Genomic DNA, 21,568 nt, shown 5'->3' on the forward strand with positions numbered 1-21,568 from the left:
TTGTTACAGGAGGTGCGGTTGTGGCCTGGTGTCGGCGTTCACGCGCAGCGGCAAGACATCGACGTCGTTCATCTTCAAAGGTGGCGGCGGCATGGTTAATGTGGGTTCGCCAGCTGCTTCTGTCAGAGGCAGCGAGTTCTAGTTGCTTTGGTGTAATGCCAGCCAACTTCAAGTTGGACTTTAGCTGATCCTTGAATCTTTTCTTGTTTCCTGAGTCCAGCTGACAGTTCACCATAGAATACCTGTCTTGGTATTCGCTGTGGGTCTATGCGGATGACGTGTCCAGACCATCGTAGCTGGGTTTTGAGGACCATGACTTCGATGCTGGTGGAGTTGGCTCTGTCTAGGACTTCCTGGTTGGTGATTCGGTCCTGCCATCGGATCCTCATGATTGACCGAAGGGAGCGTTGGTGGAATTGCTCCAGCTGTTTCATGTGCTTCTGGTACAGTGTCCATGTCTCACAACCGTACAGGAGCGAGCTGAGGACCGCTGCATTATACACTTTGAGCTTTGTCGCAGTGCTTACACCGCTGTGTTGGAGGACTTTGGAGCTCAGCCGCCCGAGTGCCTGGCTGGCCTTTTGGATCCTGGCATTAATCTCATGGTCTAGGGACCCATCGTTGGCGATGGTGCTGCCCAGGTACTTGAAAGTATTGACGTTAGAAAGCTGCGTGCCATCGATTGTAATGCAAGGCTGGCTAGTTGGCCTCCCTGGTGCAGGTTGGAGCAGCACCTCTGTTTTGCTGAGGCTGATAGTCAGGCCAAACAGTTTTGTTGAGGTGGAGAACCTGTCCACAAGGGTTTGGAGATGATTTTCTTGGTGGGCCATGAGAGCACAGTCATCTGCAAAGAGAGCTTCCAGGATGAGTCTCTCTGTTGTCTTTGTTTTTGCAGTCAGGCGGCGAAGGTCGAATAGTGAGGCATCCAGTCGGTATTTGATATAGACGCCCAGGTCTAGATCCATCACAGCATGTCATAATACTTGGGTGAAAAATAGGTTGAATAGCACCAGAGCAAGGACACAGCCTTGTTTCACACCATTGGAGATGCTGAAGTGGTCGGAAATCTCTCCACCAGATAGGACTTCCCCTGTCATGTCGACATGAAAGAGCTGGATCAGTTTGACGAATTTTGCTGGGCAACCGAGCTTGCTGAGGATCACCCACAATGCGTCCCTGTTCACTGTGTCGAACGCCTTTGTCAGGTCTATGAAGACAATGTAGAGACTCAGGTTCTGCTCAAGGCATTTTTCCTGCATTTGCCTCACTGTGAAGACCATGTCGATGGTGCTGCGATCTGGTCGGAAGCCACATTGTGATTCAGGCAGGTTCTGCTCTGAAATAGATGACAGGAGTCTGTTGAGTATAACACGGGCGAGGATCTTTCCGGCAGTGGAGAGTAGTGAGATGCCTCTGCAGTTGTCACAGGCTGCTTGTGTGCCTTTGTTCTTGTATAGGACTATGATAGAGGCATCTCTGAGTTCTGAGGGCATGTCTTCCTCTTCCCATATGCTGGTCAGCACTATATGGAATGGTGGCGCCTTTCCCTTTAAGGCCTTGTACATCTCGGTTGGGATTCCGACTTTACTGGGTGCCTTGCCTACACTCATTTGTTTAATGGCTTTTTGGCCTTCTTGTAATGAAGGAGGGATGTCAAGTTGCTCAATGATGTTTTGGGGGATCTGGTCAAGGGCCCTTTGGTCAACTGAGGAGGGTCAGTTGAAGAGCTGGCTGAAGTGTTCTTTCCACCTGTTGCTGATGCCTTTTTTGTCTTTTATGAGAGTGTCACCATCAGAGGATAGCAAGGGGGCAGTGGCAGATTTTAATGGCCCATAGACAGTCTTGAGGGCACTGAAAAATTGTTTACAGTTTTTTGTGTCAGCAAAGCGCTGGATTTCTTCTGCCTTTTTTTCCCACCATCGGTCTTGCATTTTCCTGATGTCACACTGCGCCGTGGCTTGGAGAGACTTGAATCTGTCCTTTTTAGGAGCAGAGTTTGGGTTATTTTGCCACTCCATAAAGGCTTTGTTCTTTTTGTTCAATAGGTCTTCAATAGCAGTGTTGTTCTCATAGAGCCAGTCCTGGTGGTTGCGTTGTTTGGGGCCTAGGACTGCCTTTGATGTTTCCATCACCATGTCTCTGAACTGGTTCCATTTCTTGGTTGGGCTTCCAATGAGTGGTCCCTTGGCAGACAGTTTGTTGTCCAGACAGGACTGGAATATTTGCTGATAAAATGGATCTCTGAGACAACTCATGTTGCAAGATATGCAAACTGTCTGGGCACGTTTTGGATGGCGATGCTTAATACGCATTTGAAGAGTCACTCTAACCAATCGGTGGTCTATCCAACATTCAGATCCTCTCATGGCTCTAGTGATCTGTACATCCTGGATGTCTCGACAGCATACAATGATGTAGTCAATGAGGTGCCACTGTTTTGATTGTGGATGCATCCACGTTTTTTTGTATTTGTTCACCATTCTGAACACAGTGTTCATGATGGTGAGTTCGAACTCTGAGCATTTGCTGAGTAGCAGTAGGCCATTGTTGTTCATTTTGCCCACGCCGTGTTTGCTGAGCACTCCTTTCCATCTTTCATGGTCCTGGCCAACACAGGCGTTAAAGTTTCCCAGTAGTATCAGTTTGTCATTGGTGGGCACTGAGTGCAGGACGGCACTCAGATCAGAGTAGAACTGCTCCATGGTCTCCTCTGTGCTGGTCAGTGTTGGGGCATATGCGTTGATGATTGTGGCATACCGTTCTTTGCTGAGAGGCAAACGGATCTTCATGAGCCTCTCGCTGATGCCCACAGGCAAGTCTGACAGTTGTTTGAGCAAACTGGTCTTGATAGTCAGGCCAACACTGTGGATTCTGTCTTCATTTGAGGCTCTACCTTTCCAGAAGAAGGTATATCCAGTGGTGGGTTCTCTGAGTGATCCCTCTTCTGGTAAGCGTGTTTCACTTAAGGCTATGATGTCGATGTTATATCGCGCCAGTTCTTTACTGATTAAAGCTGTTCTGCTCTCAGGTCTTGGGGTATTCTCTCTATCAAGTAATGTCCTGATGTTTCATGTTCCAATAATATTTTATTACTATTATTAGAGCAATTAGAAGTATACATAGAAAGGGGGTATAGGAATAAACTGACTAGGATAATAGGACATGCACACAAAACCAAGGGGTGAAAAAGAAGTTTACACTGAGAGAAGAGGAAAGGGGAAGGTAGAATGCATTATCTCACCTGAAGAGGTGTTAAAAAACTATTACAGGAGGATGAGGGTGGTGATGGGCCATGCTTAAACCTTACTCCCATCAGAATTGGCTCACAGAGGCACTAACTACCATAGTCAGTAAGGCATAGAACTCTATCTTACCCTATATACTAGTAGGAAGAGAATAAGAAAAAGCAGGGGTGGTAATAGAAGGGATGGTGAAGTGGAGGAGGCAGAGGTTAAAAATGCTTATGAGGAGGGGCAGAGTAAAAGGAGAAAGAGCAGAATCAAAAGGAGAAAATAAGATGGAAGAGAATACATAGCTAGTAATCATAACTGTGAATGTGAATGGGGTAAACTCACTCACAAAATGGAAGTGGATAGCAGGATGGACTAAAAAGCAGAATCCTATGATATGTTGTTTACAAGAAATGCATTTGAAGTAGGGAGTTGCACCCCAAGTAAAAGTAAGAGCCTGGGAGCAGAATTTCTCATGCTTCCACTGAAGTTTAAAACAAGCAGGAGTAGCAATCATAATCTCAGGCAAAACTAAAGTAAAATCAGGTCTAATTAAAAGAGATAAGGAAGGAAATTATATCTTGATAAAAGATACCATTGATAATGATGTAATATATACTAAACATATATGCAACAAATGGTAATCCTTCAAATTTTTAAAGGGATAGAATAGAGGACAAAATGGTCAGTAAATTTATAGTAATAGAGGACCTCAACTTTTCCCTCTCAGAACTAGATAAACCTAACCAAAAAATAAATAAATAAATAAATAATAAAGAAGTTAAGGAGGTAAATGGAATCTTAGAAAAGTTAAATTTAATAAATCTTTGGAGAAAACTAAATGAGAATAGCATATAAATAGAATTATGTACCCCAGGAATACATTCCCCAGAATTCCTTTACTTTTCCCAGAATTCCTTGAATTAAGTTCCCTACTTTGAATCCTTATGTTTTAAAAATTAGTTTGCTGCAACTCCGCCTTTTGTTCTCTCTTCCAGCTTTTTGCGATGTAGGCAACTCTCTTTTTGCTAAGGCTATCATTTTCCTTTTTCTTCAAGTTATTATTGATAAATTCCTAAAATAATATAATGCATGAATTATTTAGATATTAATTTTTAATCTTACATTTCAAAGGAATATACCTTCTTCAGTGTGATACATAACACCTATACAAAAATTGACCATGTATTAGTGTGTAAAAACCTTGCAAGCAAATATAGAAAATCCTTTTAGATCATAATGCAATAAAAATTACAATCAATAAAAGGCCCTTGAAAGAAAAATTAAAAATTGATTTGAAACTAATTCTAAAAAAAACAGTGAGTCAAAGGAAGAAATCATAGAAATTATCAATAATTTCATTAAAGGGAATGACGACAATGAGACAACATTCCAAAATTTATAAGATGTGGCCAAAGCATTACTTAGGGAAAATTTTATATTACTAAATGCTTATATCAATAAAATAGAGGAAAAGCAGATCAATGAAATGGGAATACAATTTTTAAAATTAAAAAAATGTAATTCCTAAATAAAGACCAAGTTGGTAATACTTAAAATCAAAGGCAAAATTAAGAAAATTGAAAGTAATAAAACCATAGAACTAACAATAGAAGTTGATTTTATGAAAAAACATTAAAAGGATAGAGCATTGGTTAAGTTGATTTAAAGAAGAAGAAAATCAAATTACCAGTATCAAAAATGAAAAGGGTGAATTAATCACCAATGAAGAGGAAATTTAAGCAATCATTAAAAGCTACTTTGCCCAATTACATGATAATAAATATGACAATTGTTTATAAAAACATAAATTGCCTAAATTAATAAGTGAGACAATAGAATACATAAATAACCCCATTTTAGAAAAATAAATTGAACAAGCCATCAATGAACTCCCTACGAAAAAAAATCTCCCAGGCCAAATAAATTCACAAGTAAAGAACAATTAATTCCAATACTGTATAAACTATCTTGGAAAATTGGCTAAGAAGGAGTCCTACTAAATTTCTTTTATGACACAAATATTGAGCTGGTATCTAAGGCAGGAAGAGCAAAAACAGAGAAAAAATTAGGGGCCAATTTCCTTAATGAATATAGATGCAAAAATGTGAAATAAAATACTTCTAAGGGGACTCACAAGGATCATTCACTATGACCAGGCAGAATTCATACCAGGAACGTAGGGCTGATTTAATATTAGGAAAACTGTGAGAATAATTGGTCATATCAATAACAATCAACAACAATAAAAATCACATTATTACCTCAATAGATGCAGAAAAAAATTTTGACAAAATACAACATATATTCCTATTTTTAAAAATTAGTGAGCATAGAAATAAATGGAGCTTTCTTTAAAGTAATAAGTAGTATCTATCTAAAACCATCAGCAAATATTATCTGTAATGGAGATAAGCGAGAAGCCTTCCCAATAAGATTAGCAATGAAACAAAGATGTCCATTATCATCACTATTATTTAATATTGTACTATATACTAACTTTAGCAATAAGAGGAGAAAAAAATGAAAGAAAAAAATGAAAGTGTGAAAGAAATCACACTTTGCAGATGATATGATGGTATATTCAGAGAATCCTAGAGAATCAACAAAAAAATCTAGCTGAAATAAAATAAATTTAACAAAGTTGCAGGATACCAAATAAATCCACATAAATGATTATCATTTCTACATATTATCAATGAAGACCAGCAACAAGAAATAGAAAGTGAAATTCCACTTGAACCGACTCCAGACAATATAAAATACTTGGGAAGCTACTCGCCAATACAAACATAGGAATTATATGAGCACAATTACAAAACACTTTTCAAACAAATAATGTCAGATCTAACTATCAGGAAAATGTGAATTGTTCTTGGGTAGACTGAGCTACTATGATAAAAATGACAATTCAACCTAAGTAGCTTTATTTATTCAGTCCCATACCAATCAAAACTACCCAAAAATTATTTTATAGAACTAGAAAAAATATACAAAATTAATCTGAAAGAACAAAAGGTCAAGAATCTCAATGAAATTAATGGGGGGGTGAGGGGTGTCGGAATGTGAAGGAAGGAGACCATGCAGTAGAAGATATCAAACTATACTATAAAGTAGTAATAATCAAAACAATCTGGTACTGGCTAAGAAATAGAATGATGGATCAACAGGATAGACTGGCAACACAATATACATGAGCAAATTACCATAACAATTTAGAATTTGATAAACGCAAAGATCTCAGTTTTTAGGACAAGAACTCAGTATCAAAAACTGTTGGGAAAACTGGAAACAGTATGGCAGAAATGAGATAAAGGCCTATATCTCATACTCTATACCAAGATAAGGTTAAAATAGGTGTGTGATTTTGACATAAAGAATAATATCATAAGCAAATTAGGGGAGCATGGAATAGTTTACCTGTCAGATCTAAGGATATGGGAAGAATTCATGACCAAACAAGACATAAAATAAATAATTTTGATTATGTTAAATTAAAAAGATTTTGTACTATAAACAAAACCAATGTAACCAAGATTAGAAGGAAACTGCAAACTGGGGAAATTTTTATAGCAAATTTCTCGGATAAAGACATCATATCTCAAATATATGTATATATAGAGAGAACTGAATTAAATTTATAAGAATATAAGTCATTCCTCAATTGACCAATGGTCAAATGATATAGTTTTCAGATGAAGAAATCAAAGCTATAGTCATAAGAAATAATGTCCTTAATCACTATTGATTAGAGAAATGTAAAGTTAAGCAAATCTGAGATACTATCTCATTTGACTCATTTGACAATAAAGGAAAGTAATGAATATTGGAGGAGATTTGGCAAAATTAGGATACTCATGCATTTTTGGTCTAGTTGTGAACTGATCCAACCATTCCAGAGGAAATTTATAACTATTTAAAGGGCTATAAAACTGTGCATACCCTTTGATCTAGTAATACCACTACTAGGTCCACATCCCAAAGAGAACAAAGATAGGGAGAAAGGACCTACTTATACAAAGATATTTAAAGCTGCTCTTTTTGTGGTGGAAAAGAATTAGAAATTGAGGATATATCCATCAATTGCGGAATAGCTGAACAAACTGTGGCATATGGTTGTGATGGGATACTATTATACCATAAGAAATGATGAGCAGGACTTCCGGTTAAGATGGCGGCTTAGAGAAAGCTAAAGTTCAGATCTCCGGAAAACCCTTCCCGACCGATCTCAAACTATAAGCTCCTAAGGCGCCGAAATTCAAAACAATCAACAGCAATGACCCTGGGAACCCTCCTCCTGGACCTGGACCCGGTTCAAAAGGTAAGGCTCCCCTCAAAAGCCAGAACCCGAGATCACTCGGACCTCAGGGGTAGGAGCGCAGAGTCCAAGGCTCCGGGAAGCCACAGCCCGGCCCGGCTCAGAGAGCAGGGTCCTCGGAACAACAACCCGAAGGGCCTTCTATCCGAGTCCCAGTGAAAGTCACTGCCTGGGGCTCCCGCTGCAGAGAGCAGGGTCGAAACAACAGCAACCCTCAGGGCGGGCAAGACAGCCTCATGGGCTGGATCCTGCTATCCAAGTCTCAGTGAAAGTCCCTGCCCTCGGAGCTTGGGGAAGCTGCAGCCCATCCCCCCACAGGCCGACGAAACAGCCTCACGGCCAGCTATTCTGAAGGCAACTTCCGGACAGCAACCCGACCCAGAGAGCCGGGGGGAGAGTGTGGCCTCGTGGTCCGACCCTTCCATTCCAGTTCCAGTGAGGCATATTCAGGGAAAGCTCATAGAACCGACAATCTGCCCAGGACTAAAGCCTCTGAACACCAGACAGAGATAAGAAAAGCTAATCCTCCACATTCAGAGATGGCAAACTCCACAGAAGCACAGAAGCCCCAAAATACCAAGAAAAATAAGAAGAAAGGGGCGACTTTGGACACATTCTATGGAGCCAAAATACAAAATACAGAGCAGATAGAAGAAGATATACAAGAAAATGCTCCAAAATCTTCCAAAGGAAATGGAAACTCTCCACAAACCCATGAAGAATTTGAATCAGAAATGACCAAAAAGATGGAAGCCTTCTGGGAGGAAAAGTGGGAAATAATGCAAAAGAAGTTCACGCATCTACAAAACCAGTTTGACCAAACTGTAAAAGAAAACCAGGCTTTAAAGCAAGAACTAATAAAGCAAAGCCAAAACACCAAGAAATTAGAAGAGAACATAAAATATCTCACCGACAAGGTGATAGATCTGGAAAATAGAGGGAGAAGAGATCATTTAAGAATAATTGGACTCCCAGAAAAGCCAGAAATAAACACCAAACTGGACATGGTGATACAAGATATAATCAAAGAAAATTGCCCAGAGATTCTAGAACAAGGGGGCAATACAGCCACTGACAGAGCTCACAGAACACCTTCTACACTAAACCCCCAAAAGACAACTCCCAGGAATGTAATTGCCAAATTCCAAAGCTATCAAACAAAAGAAAAAATCCTACAGGAAGCCAGAAAAAGACAATTTAGATATAAAGGAATGCCAATCAGGGTCACACAAGACCTTGCAAGTTCTACTCTGAATGATCGTAAGGCATGGAACATGATCTTCAGAAAGGCAAGAGAGCTGGGTCTCCAACCAAGAATCAGCTACCCAGCAAAACTGACTATATACTTCCAAGGGAAAGTATGGGCATTCAACAAAATAGAAGACTTCCAACTCTTTGCAAAGAAAAGACCAGAGCTCTGTGGAAAGTTTGATACCGAAATTCAAAGAGCAAGGAATACCTGAAAAGGTAAATATTAAGGAAAGGGGAAAAATGTTATCTTCTTCTTTTACTCAAACTCTCTTCTATAAGGACTATATTTATATCAATCTATGTATACTAATATGTGGGGAAAATGTAATGTATAAATAGGGGGTAAAGAAAGACCAAATAGAATAATCGTTCTCACACAAAGATTCACATGGGAAGGGGAGGGGAAGAAAACTCCTATAAGAAGGAGAGGAAGAGGGGGGGCGTTACTTAAACCTCAATCTCAGGGAAATCAACTCTGAGAGGGAAAAACATCCAGATCCATTGGGATCTTGAATTCTATCTTACCCAACAAGGGTAGGGAGAAGGGAAAACCAAGGTGGGGAGGGGGAGAGGGAGAACAAAAAGGGAGGGAAAGAGAGGGGGGAGGGGGAGGGAAGAAAAAGGGAGGGACTAAAAAGGGAAACATCAAGGGAGGGGACAAGGGGGACTGATTCAAATTAATCACTGGACTAAAAGGTAGAGCCGAAGAAGAAAAGGTTAGAATTAGGGAAGGCAATCAAAATGCCAGGGAGTCCACAAATGACAATCATAACTTTGAACGTGAATGGGATGAACTCACCCATAAAACGTAGACGAATAGCAGAATGGATTAGAATCCAAAACCCTACCATATGTTGTCTTCAAGAAACACACATGAGGCGGGTTGACACCCACAAGGTCAGAATTAAAGGATGGAGTAAGACCTTCTGGGCCTCAACTGATAGAAAGAAGGCAGGAGTGGTAATCATGATATCTGATAAAGCCAATGCAAAAATAGACCTGATCAAAAGGGATAGGGAAGGTAATTATATTTTGTTAAAAGGGACTCTAGACAATGAGGAAATATCATTAATCAACATGTATGCACCAAATAATATAGCACCCAAATTTCTAATGGAGAAACTAGGAGAATTGAAGGAAGAAATAGACAGTAAAACCATACTAGTGGGAGACTTAAACCAACCATTATCAAATTTAGATAAATCAAATCAAAAAATAAATAAGAAAGAGGTAAAAGAAGTGAATGAAATCTTAGAAAAATTAGAATTAATAGACATATGGAGAAAAATAAATAGGGATAAAAAGGAATGCACCTTCTTCTCAGCACCACATGGCACATTCACAAAAATTGACCATACATTAGGTCACAGAAACATAGCACACAAATGCAAAAAAGCAGAAATAATGAATGCAGCCTTCTCAGATCACAAGGCAATAAAAATAATGATTAGTAATGGTACATGGAAAACCAAATCTAAAACCAATTGGAAATTAAACAATATGATACTCCAAAACCATTTAGTTAAAGAAGAAATCATAGAAACAATTAATAATTTCATCGAGGAAAATGACAATGGCGAAACATCCTTTCAAACCTTTTGGGATGCAGCCAAAGCGGTAATCAGAGGTAAATTCATATCCCTGAATGCTTATATTAACAAACGAGGGAGAGCAGAGATCAATCAATTGAAAATGCAATTGAAAAAACTCGAAAGCGATCAAATTAAAAACCCCCAGCAGAAAACCAAATTAGAAATCCTAAAAATTAAGGGAGAAATTAATAAAATCGAAAGTGATAGAACTATTGATTTAATAAATAAGACAAGAAGCTGGTACTTTGAAAAAACAAACAAAATAGACAAAGTACTGGTCAATCTAATTAAAAAAAGGAAGGAAGAAAAGCAAATTCACAGCATTAAAGATGAAAAGGGGGACAGCACCTCCAATGAGGAGGAAATTAAGGCAATCATTAGAAATTACTTTGCCCAATTATATGGCAATAAATACACCAATTTAGGAGAAATGGATGAATATATACAAAAATACAAACTGCCTAGACTAACAGAAGAGGAAATAGAATTCTTAAATAATCCCATATCAGAAATTGAAATCCATCAAGCCATCAAAGAACTTCCTAAGAAAAAATCCCCAGGGCCTGATGGATTCACCTGTGAATTCTATCAAACATTCAGAGAACAGTTAATCCCAATACTATACAAACTATTTGACATAATAAGCAAAGAGGGAGTTCTACCAAACTCCTTTTATGACACAAACATGGTACTGATTCCAAAACCAGGCAGATCAAAAACAGAGAAAGAAAACTATAGGCCAATCTCCCTAATGAAACACTCCCTAGATGCAAAAATCTTAAATAGGATACTAGCAAAAAGACTCCAGCAAGTAATCAGAAGGATCATTCACCATGATCAAGTAGGATTCATACCAGGGATGCAGGGCTGGTTCAACATTAGGAAAACCATCCACATAATTGACCACATCAACAAGCAAACTAGCAAGAACCACATGATTATCTCAATAGATGCAGAAAAAGCCTTTGATAAAATACAACACCCATTCCTATTAAAAACACTAGAAAGCATAGGAATAGAAGGGTCATTCCTAAAAATAATAAACAGTATATATCTAAAACCAACAGCTAATATCATCTGCAATGGGGATAAACTAGATGCATTCCCAATAAGATCAGGAGTGAAACAAGGATGCCCATTATCACCTCTACTATTTGACATTGTACTAGAAACACTAGCAGTAGCAATTAGAGAAGATAAAGGAATTGAAGGCATCAAAATAGGCAAGGAGGAGACCAAGTTATCACTCTTTGCGGATGACATGATGGTCTACTTAAAGAATCCTAGAGATTCAACCAAAAAGCTAATTGAAATAATCAACAACTTTAGCAAAGTTGCAGGATACAAAATAAACCCACATAAATCATCAGCTTTTCTATATATCTCCAACACAGCTCAGCAGCAAGAACTAGAAAGAGAAATCCCATTCAAAATCACCTTAGACAAAATAAAATACCTAGGAATCTACCTCCCAAGACAAACACAGGAACTATATGAACACAACTACAAAACACTCGCCACACAACTAAAACTAGACTTAAACAAATGGAAAAACATTAACTGCTCATGGATAGGATGAGCCAATATAATAAAAATGACCATCCTACCCAAACTTATTTATCTATTTAGTGCCATATCCATTGAACTACCAAAATACTTCTTCACTGATTTAGAAAAAACCATAACAAAGTTCAGTTGGAAGAACAAAAGATCAAGGATATCCAGGGAAATAATGAAAAAAAAACACATATGATGGGGGCCTTGCAGTCCCTGACCTAAAACTATATTACAAAGCAGCGGTCATCAAAACAATTTGGTACTGGCTAAGAAACAGAAAGGAAGATCAGTGGAATAGACTGGGGGAAAGCGACCTCAGCAAGACAGTATACGATAAACCCAAAGATCCCAGCTTTTGGGACAAAAATCCACTATTCGATAAAAACTGCTGGGAAAATTGGAAGACAGTGTGGGAGAGACTAGGAATAGATCAACACCTCACACCCTACACCAAGATAAATTCAAAATGGGTGAGTGACTTAAACATAAAGAAGGAAACCATAAGTAAATTGGGTAAACACAGAATAGTATACATGTCAGACCTTTGGGAGGGGAAAGGCTTTAAAACCAAGCAAGATATAGAAAGAATCACAAAATGTAAAATAAACAATTTTGACTACATCAAACTAAAAAGCTTTTGTACAAACAAAACCAATATAACTAAAATCAGAAGGGAAACAACAAATTGGGAAAAAATCTTCATAGAAACCTCTGACAAAGGTTTAATTACTCATATTTATAATGAGCTAAATCAATTGTACAAAACATCAAGCCATTCTCCAATTGATAAATGGGCAAGGGACATGGATAGGCAGTTCTCAGATAAAGAAATCAAAACTATTAACAAGCACATGAAGAAGTGTTCTAAATCTCTTATAATCAGAGATGCAAATCAAAACAACTCTGAGGTATCACCTCACACCTAGGAGATTGGCTAACATAATAGCAAAGGAAAGTAATGAATGCTGGAGGGGATGTGGCAAAGTAGGGACATTAATTCATTGCTGGTGGAGCTGTGAACTGATCCAACCATTCTGGAGGGCAATTTGGAACTATGCCCAAAGGGGGACAAAAGAATATCTACCCTTTGACCCAGCCATAGCACTGCTGGGTCTGTACCCCAAAGAGATAATGGACACAAAGACTTGTACAAAAATATTCATAGCTGCGCTCTTTGTGGTGGCCCAAAACTGGAAAACGAGGGGATGCCCATCAATTGGGGAATGGCTGAACAAACTGTGGTATATGTTGGTGATGGAGTACTATTGTGCTAAAAGGAATAACAAAGTGGAGGAGTTCCATGGAGACTGGAACAACCTCCAGGAAGTGATGCAGAGCGAGAGGAGCAGAACCAGGAGAACATTGTATACAGAGACTAATACACTGTGGTATAATCGAACGTAATGGACTTCTCCATTAGTGGCGGTGTAATGTCCCTGAACAACTTGCAGGGATCCAGGAGAAAAAAACACGATTCATAAGCAAAGGATAAACTATGGGAGTGGAAACACCGAGAAAAAGCAACTCCCTGAATACAGAGGTTGAGGGGACATGACAGAGGACAGACTCTAAATGAACACTCTAATGCAAATACTATCAACAAAGCAATGGGTTCAAATCAAGAAAACATGTAATGCCCAGTGGACTTACGCGTCGGCTATGGGGGGGGGGGGGGGAGGAAAAGAAAATGATCTATGTCTTTAACGAATAATGCTTGGAAATGATCAAATAAAATATATTATTTAAAAAAAAAAGAAAAAAAAGAAATGATGAGCAGAATGAAAAAAATTGGAAAGATCTACATGAACTGATGCAGAGTGAAGTAAGCAGAACTAGGAGAACACTGTACATAGTAACAGCAATACTGATAAGCAACTGTGAAAGACCTAGCTATTCTCAGCAATACAATGATCCAGGACAATTCTGAGGGACTTAGGACAAAGAGTACTATCCACCTCCAGAGAAAGGACCTTTGGGGTCTGAATGCAAATCAAAGCACACAATTTTTTACTTTATTTCATTTATCTTTTTATTTTTTAAATTTTTGTGAGAATTTTCAAATATACAAAATATGTTTCCATGATCATAATATGTACAAACCATATCAAATTGGTTACCATCTCAGAAAGGGAGAAGGGAAGGGAGGGAGAGAGACAATTTGGATCTTATAATTGCAGAAAACATATGTTGAAAATTGCTACTAAACATAATTGGGAAAATTAAAAAAAAAACATTTAAGGAAGGCCTAAATGCAATAATGATCAGCAGAGAGCAGGTTAATGGTTCAATGTTTCCAATCCAAGTCTATTTCCCTCTTTTAGTAGCCTGTTAATAACTCTGAAAGCAGAGGGATACCATATTGGTGATAAATATAGCAGACATTTAGCTTTTTGGCTAGAGTCCTATTATACTCACAACCAGTATGTGACAGAGACAGAATCTGAATACAGGCCTTAGCCTTTGATGCCAGCTCTATCTATCCACTGCAGCTAGGATAGAACTCCAGGCCAAGAATCAGGAAGACTCATTTTCCTGAGTTTAAATCTGTACTTGGACACTTCCTAGCTGTGACCCTGGGCAAGTCACTTAATCCCCATTGCCTATCCCTTACTACTCTTCTGCCTTGGAACCAATACACAGTATTCATTCTAAAATGGAAGGTAAACTTTGTTTGTTTTTCTAATCAAGTAAAATCAGCAAAGCATTTAATAAAAACTTTCTATGTAATCCTAGTGTTTGAATTAAGAAAGATCATCAACAGTACATTAGCTAGCACACATGTTTTCCTAAGCCCCTCCAATATCTCATTTTTAATTGCAAAAGATCTTGGAGATCACCTAATCCAAACCTCTAATTTCATAGCTGGAGAAATTAGGAGAAAAAGACAAGAGATTTCTTACCTAAGGTCATACAGGACAGGTAAATGATTAGCAAAGCTGGGACCCAGGTCTTTTCTCTCCATTACAGCACCCTACTTTTCCCAACTCTATCCTGCCTTCTCTCATCCCATTAGCTAATCTTTCTAGACTTCATAAATCAGATCAGCTGAGAGAGTGCCTATAAGCCTCTACCTGGCCAATTAAAAAGCAAACCAAATCACAAAACCACACATTGCTAGAGCTAGAAGGGACCTTTAAGATACTGAAGGAGTTCATCTCTTTCCTTTTGTAGATGAGGACTCAGCAGTCCAGGGAAGGGAAATAGTTTGCCTAAGACCACAAAATAAAGCTAGTTAGTGATCACTTTTCTTAGGCAAGACTCTGACCTCTACCTCTGCACCTCTAATTTTATTGCAGGCTACTCCTCTCTCACTCTCCACTCTCCCCCCTTCTCTCTCTCTCTTCTCCCTCTCTTTCTCTCTTCTTCCTCTCCCTCTCTTTCTCACTCTCTCCATCTTCCTCTCTCATTGTCTCTCTCTACTCTTCCTCTCTCTCTTCTCCCTCTTTCTCTCCTCTCCCTCTCTTTCTCACTCTACTCTCCCTCTCTCTCTCACTCAATCTCTCTCTCATCTGTCTCTCTCTCTGACTCTCTACTCTGTCTCTCTCTCCCTCTCTCCCTCTCTCAATCTCTCACCCCTCTCTTTCTCTCTCTCTCCTCTACTATACCCCCTCTCTCTCCCTCTCTCCCTCTCTTTCTCACTCTACTCTCTCTTTCTCCCTCTCTCTCTCTCTCCCTCTCTCAATCTCTCTCCCCTCTCTTTCTCTCTCTCTCCTCTACTATACCCCGTCTCTCTCTTCTCCCTCTCTCCCTCTCTCAATCTCTCTCCCCTCTCTTTCTCTCTCTCTCCTCTACTATACCCCCTCTCTCTCCCTCTCTCCCTCTCTCCCTCTCTCAATCTCTCTCCCCTCTCTTTCTCTCTCTCCTCTACTATACCCCCTCTCTCTCCCTCTCTCCCTCTCTCAATCTCTCTCCCCTCTCTTTCTCTCTCTCTCCTCTACTATACCCCCCTCTCTCTCCCTCTCTCCCTCTCTTTCTCACTCTACTCTCTCTTTCTCCCTCTCTCTCTCTCTCCCTCTCTCAATCTCTCTCCCCTCTCTTTCTCTCTCCTCTACTATACCCCCTCTCTCTCTTCTCCCTCTCTCCCTCTCTCAATCTCTCTCCCCTCTCTTTCTCTCTCTCTCCTCTACTATACCCCCCTCTCTCTCCCTCTCTCCCTCTCTTTCTCACTCTACTCTCTCTCTCCCTCTCTCTCTCTCCCTCTCTCCCTCTCTCAATCTCTCTCCTCTCTCTTTCTCTCTCTCTCCTCTACTATACCCCCCTCTCTCTCCCTCTCTCCCTCTCTTTCTTACTCTACTCTCTCCCTCTCTCTCCCTCTCTCCCTCTCTCCATCTCTCTCCCCTCTCTCTCTCTCTCTCTCTCCTCTACTATACCCTCTCTCTCTCTTCTCCCTCTTTCTCTCCTCTCCCTCTCTTTCTCACTGTCTCTCTACTTTTCCTCTCTCTCAATCTCTCTCTCCCCACTCTTCCTCTCCTCTCTACTCTTTCCCCTCTCTCTCCCTCTCTCACTGTCTCTCTACTCTCTCTCCCACCCTCCCTCCCTCTCCAATTTCCATCCACAGTCAGTACCTAGATAACTCTCCTACTTCCCTCCCCCACCAGTCACAGAAGACTGAGCCTTGACCTCTTTCTCTTACAGCATATGACATATCTAACTATAAATGGCATATGTCCCTGCCCACCAGTTCCAGTGGGTCCTTTATCATCCTCATACACGCAACTTAGTGAGACCGGCCTCCCTGAGAGATAGCAGCGGATCCCAGCCTCCTTGACGAATCAGCGCCCGCCCTCAACTTCCCTTCCTCAACTACTGTTAGGGATCTCAGACGCCCCCAGTCCAGGCCCTTACCTCGTCCAGCATCTGGTAGATATTGCAGCTCTCTGACTCCACCAGTGACTCCCAGGCTTTGCCGTCTGAAGCCGGGTTCTCTAGTTCAGCGCAGGCCTTCCGGAACTCTTCCTCCGAGAAGTCACCCTGCCGCTCCATCCTGTCAGTGAGCCTAGTGACCCCAGGTGGGAGGGAGGCCAGAGGAAGAGAGCTGATGGGGCTAAGAAGGGGCGGAGCCGAGACGGGGAAGAAGGGGATGAGGGAAAAGGGGTGGATCTGGGGAGGAAATGGGGAGGGACCGAAAGGACCAGGGGGAGGGTTAAAGAGAGAGAGGAGGAAGGGCCTGGGTTGAAAAAAAAAAGTGGGTGGGACAGAGACGAGGAAATTCCCCAGGGAGATACTAAAAGGCAGTACTTTAAGTTTTGCAAAGCACTTTTACAAATATAATATCATTTTATTCTCACAGCTGTTCTGGGAGGTAGGCAGGTGTTATTAACTTTATGTTGCAGATGAGAAAACTGAAGGGGACAGAGCTGAGTTGTGACTAGCATAGTCACACTTAGCTAGTGGTTAAGACTGTAATTCCGTTCCAATGCTCTATCCATTGTGCTATTGATAGGAGAAAAGGATGGAGAAACACGGAGAGGGATAGAGAGAAGGACTAAAAAAAGGCAGAAAGAAGGAGAAGAAATATAGGCAGAAAGAGAAAGGGCAGAGAAGAAAAGGAGATAAAAAAAGAATGAAGACACAAAGAAAAGGAAGAAAAGATACAAGAAGGGAAGGGAAGGAGGAGCAGGGAGAAGACTAGAGTGGAGACTAGATGAAAGAAGAAATGAAGAAAGTGGAAGAAAGATTAAAGAAAGATAGAATGGGAGAGAGGTAGGAATCAAAGTCAGAGAAAAAGATAAAGGGAAAGGAGGGGGCAGGAATTAAAGAATAGGGAGAAAGGATGGAGAACTGGATGGGAGATGAATAAAAGAAAGAGCAGCTGAGAAAGAAGAGTAAGGAAGAAAGGATAGCAGGGGGAAAGTAAAACAGAAAAAGGAGAGGAACATAGAAAATTAATTAGGATGAAGGGGAAAGGGGAGGGTTGAAGAAGAAAGGAACCTGGTAGAAAGAGCTGGTAGAAAGAAAAGACCCAGAAAAAGGGGAAGGGAAGAATCAGCAAATGGGAAAGAGATAGAGATCAAGTTTTGGGAAAGTGGAAGGAAAAAGAAAGTGAGGAAAAAAATTATGTGACAGAGAAAAAGGAGGAATAAAGAATGAATGAGGAAGGAGGGGTAGAAAGTTGAATGGAGGAAAAGGAAATAGATAAAAAGAGAAGACAGAGAAATGGGAAAGAGTCAAAGGAAATAATGGAAGTAAGGAGGGATAAAGGGGGGCTGAAATGGGAAGGTTTAGAGATAGAGAAGAGTTGGGGGAAGAAAGAAAAGGAAGGTAAGAGGAAAGGCAAGGAGGGGGTTTAATAAAGGAAGAAGAAAGAAATAGCGGAGAATGGATAGAAGGAGAAAAACAGTGTAGGAGGGAGAGGACAGTGTGTACTGAGAAAACATTAGAGTGATGAATAAGTATGGGGAAATGGGGGAATTGGTAGAGTAGAAAGAATAACAAGAAGAAAATTAAATCCTAGAGAGGACAGGACATAATAAAGGAAGAAGAAAATGAGGGAGATATGTAAGGATAAGAGTAGAGAAAGAGAAAACTAGGCATTATCACCTCCTTTTTTTCTTTTTTTTTCTTTTTTCTATTATTACTCTCTTCTCTTCATATCCCACCTTTAATAATTATTATCTATGTGGATAATCCACTTAACCCACATGGATCTCAGAGTTTGACCAGATGGCCTCTGAATTCCATTCTAGTTTTAAAGCTATGATTCTATGATCTCTGGTAATGAGATGATGTTTAAGATAGAGATGTTCAAAATATATAGTGAATTAATTCAAATATGTGTATAAATACATGTGTGCATGTAAGTATAAATATATGCATATGTGTGTATCATATAATTCCTCAGTGGAGAAGTGATCAATGGGATATGAACAAACAATTCCCAAAAAAGAAACTTTCAAAAGCTACATGAAAGATTGTTCTATATTATTTAAAAGGAAATAAAAACTTCTGAGATCATATTTAACACCCAGAAAACTGGCAAAGATAACAAAAGGAGAAAATAATAAATGTTAAAGAACCTTTGGAAAAATTTGTACCCTAATAGAATATTAATTGAACTGTTAATTAGCCTAACAATTTTGGAAAGGAATTTGGAATTATTCTAGAAATATTACCAATTTTTGATGTGCTTTGACCCAGAGATTGATCCCACCGCCCCTCCAGGGCCCCAAAATATAAAAGTCAGAATGACCCTATCTATACTAAAATATTCATGGCAATGCTTTTTTAGTAGAAAAGGAATAGAAACAAAATAGGTGTCTATTGATCAAAGACTAGCTTGCCAAATTATGGTATATAAATATAATTGAGTATTTTGACACTATAAAGACAATGATTATGCAGTTTAGAGAAGCATGGCAAAACTTATATCAACTGATACAAAGTGAAATAAGCACGATTCACTATTTTTCTTTGTCAAAACATAAAATTCAATTGTAAGAGGAGATATATGGAAATAACTGATTTTTAAAGAGACAATAATAAAATATACTTGAAAAAGAAATAAAATTAAAGCATTACTTTTTTCAAATGAATTGCTAAGTACAGAAGGGAAAAAAGACATGGAAATTAGCTTTATGGTTTTCTACAAAAACAAAGTAACCACTAGATTTTGGGGGAAGTGGAAATGCTCAGACTGAGCATTGTCAGAAGGGAGACACAAGATAAGGAATGGGGCAAAGGGATTTGGGAAGAGGACTAAAAAGTTCTTAGCATTTGATCAAGGTCTGAGATGCTTGCAAAGAATCTTTCTCTGCCTAGTTATTATTACATTCCTGTGTTTCATCACATTTATTCCCTGAGTGCCCCTTTTTTCTCCACTGATGAGGTTTATATAAATCAAAGAAATGAACCTGGAACCTTTTTTAACTTTAAAAATAAAAAACAAAAGATCAAAAGTATGAGAATTTTAAATTAGTTCCATTTACTATACTTAAAATAAACACATTATAAAATAAAATAATCATTAAATAAACTAACTCTAAGTTTACAATGATTAAAAGAAGAAAAAGTAGACCCCTGTGGAGAATCACTAAGGCACAGACTACCCTGGGAGATGTTTTCTGGGATATTGGCAACATGTCTTCATTCCTCTTCAGGATGCACTCTTGACTTTCCCAGACTTTCTCTACAATGTTTCCGTAACCATTTCAGCCTGGAAGTTCACTCCACCCTTCCAACCCCTTTAGTCTCTCCCTTTGAAGATCTGGTTCCTCCCAGAACTTCTATTTTAAAGAGGACACCAGGGCCAACCAAGTTTTCACTCCCTTCCAGAATACACTGCTGGCTCTCCTGGGCTTTCTCTATAATGTCCCTCGTTGACTTTTCAGCTTCTTTTTTATTTGTTGTCTTCCTTCATTAGAATGTAAGCTCTTTGAGGGCAGGGACTATCTTTCTTTCTGTTTGCTTTTGTATTGCCACCACTTACTATATTTAATACATAATGCTTAGCAACTGGATAGGCTCAGAGATAGTTGGGTAAATGCAAAAATCCACTAACTCCCTAGATTACTGAGGTACTGCACTATAGAGAGAAGAAGAAGGGATAACTATGAATAATTTGGCTCTTAATCAGCATATTTGCCCCAGGGCATGAGCAAACCACCAGCTATTAGCACCACCTGTTGGTTAAATGAGCAAGAATATCTAGTGATGTGACTTCTTTCTTCCAATCACATGTTTATTTGTTACTTATTGGACAAAATCTTCATCTTTAAAGTACAAATACATTGTTAAATTAATGTTTATAGATAGCCTAAAATCCAATGTGAATCTATAAACCCTCTGTCCCCTTTTTCTATCACTCTATTACCATCATTATATAAATAGACTAAGTCTATTTTCTTTTTTTTTCTTTACTTCATGAATTGCTATGGCTAAAAGATTCATCATCCAAATGGCCAGCTTCCTGGTGATGGGCCTCCTCTTGGTAATGGATTTCTCTATTCTTAGCCAGACCTGTCCTAAAAAAAAAATAAAGAACCAATGTGTTAACAGGACTCTATTCAAAGCTTCTCTAGTATGATAGAACTTATGCTCCACTTCCATAGCTTTCAGGATCCAAGGATTACCATCATATCACAATGAAGTATAAGAGAGAGACTTTGTCATTTCCTCCATCTATCCATTTACCATTGCTTGGCAACAATATAGATTAGATTGAAGTGTTTGATTTCATGCCTAAACTGTAAAAGACAATGGAGAGGCATATAGGAGCATGCAGAGGTTGCAACACATTCAAATAAAGATTTACTGAGAATTCTTATGAAGGATATCACCTAAAAATATGCTATTAGAAAGATAAGAGGATGGGTTGATCACAAGATAAGTGAGGGATGACCAAAAGATGGCTTGAGTTCACCATTGTTACCCATACAAAGTCAAGATAATTTAAGGATCCTGGCAGCTCCTCCCCACCCCCAACTCTATCAGCTAAGAAACTTACCTCATATTTTACAAAAAAAAAAAAAAGGAGGACATTCACTGTGAATTCCCTTTTCTCCCATCTTCTTCATCTCCTATCATTCTGATTTCTTCTGCCACTTCCTCCTCCTTCACTAGATGAAGTTACCCTACTCCTGTCCAAAGCTAACCTCTTTACTTGGTTCAGATAATCCCATTCT

The 21,568-nt window shown here is 39.3% G+C and overlaps 1 protein-coding gene across 2 annotated transcripts in view; it reads right to left on the bottom strand.

Annotated features, from left to right (window-relative positions):
* Window positions 1-17,091, bottom strand: part of PCTP (phosphatidylcholine transfer protein) — a 62,570-nt gene extending 45,479 nt beyond the window's left edge. The window contains exon 1 of one of the 2 annotated variants that reach the window (XM_001368826.5): window positions 16,794-17,091. In XM_001368826.5, coding sequence (XP_001368863.1) covers window positions 16,794-16,931 — 138 coding nt within the window. In that variant the 5' untranslated portion in view covers window positions 16,932-17,091. Of the gene's footprint in view, window positions 1-14,848; window positions 16,491-16,793 lie in introns of those variants that run through there. The other variant, XM_056816554.1, reaches the window with a different exon arrangement.
* Window positions 17,092-21,568: the final 4,477 nt, after the last annotated feature.

This window comes from Monodelphis domestica, chromosome 2 (genome assembly GCF_027887165.1).
Source record: "Monodelphis domestica isolate mMonDom1 chromosome 2, mMonDom1.pri, whole genome shotgun sequence".
NCBI lineage: Eukaryota > Metazoa > Chordata > Mammalia > Didelphimorphia > Didelphidae > Monodelphis > Monodelphis domestica.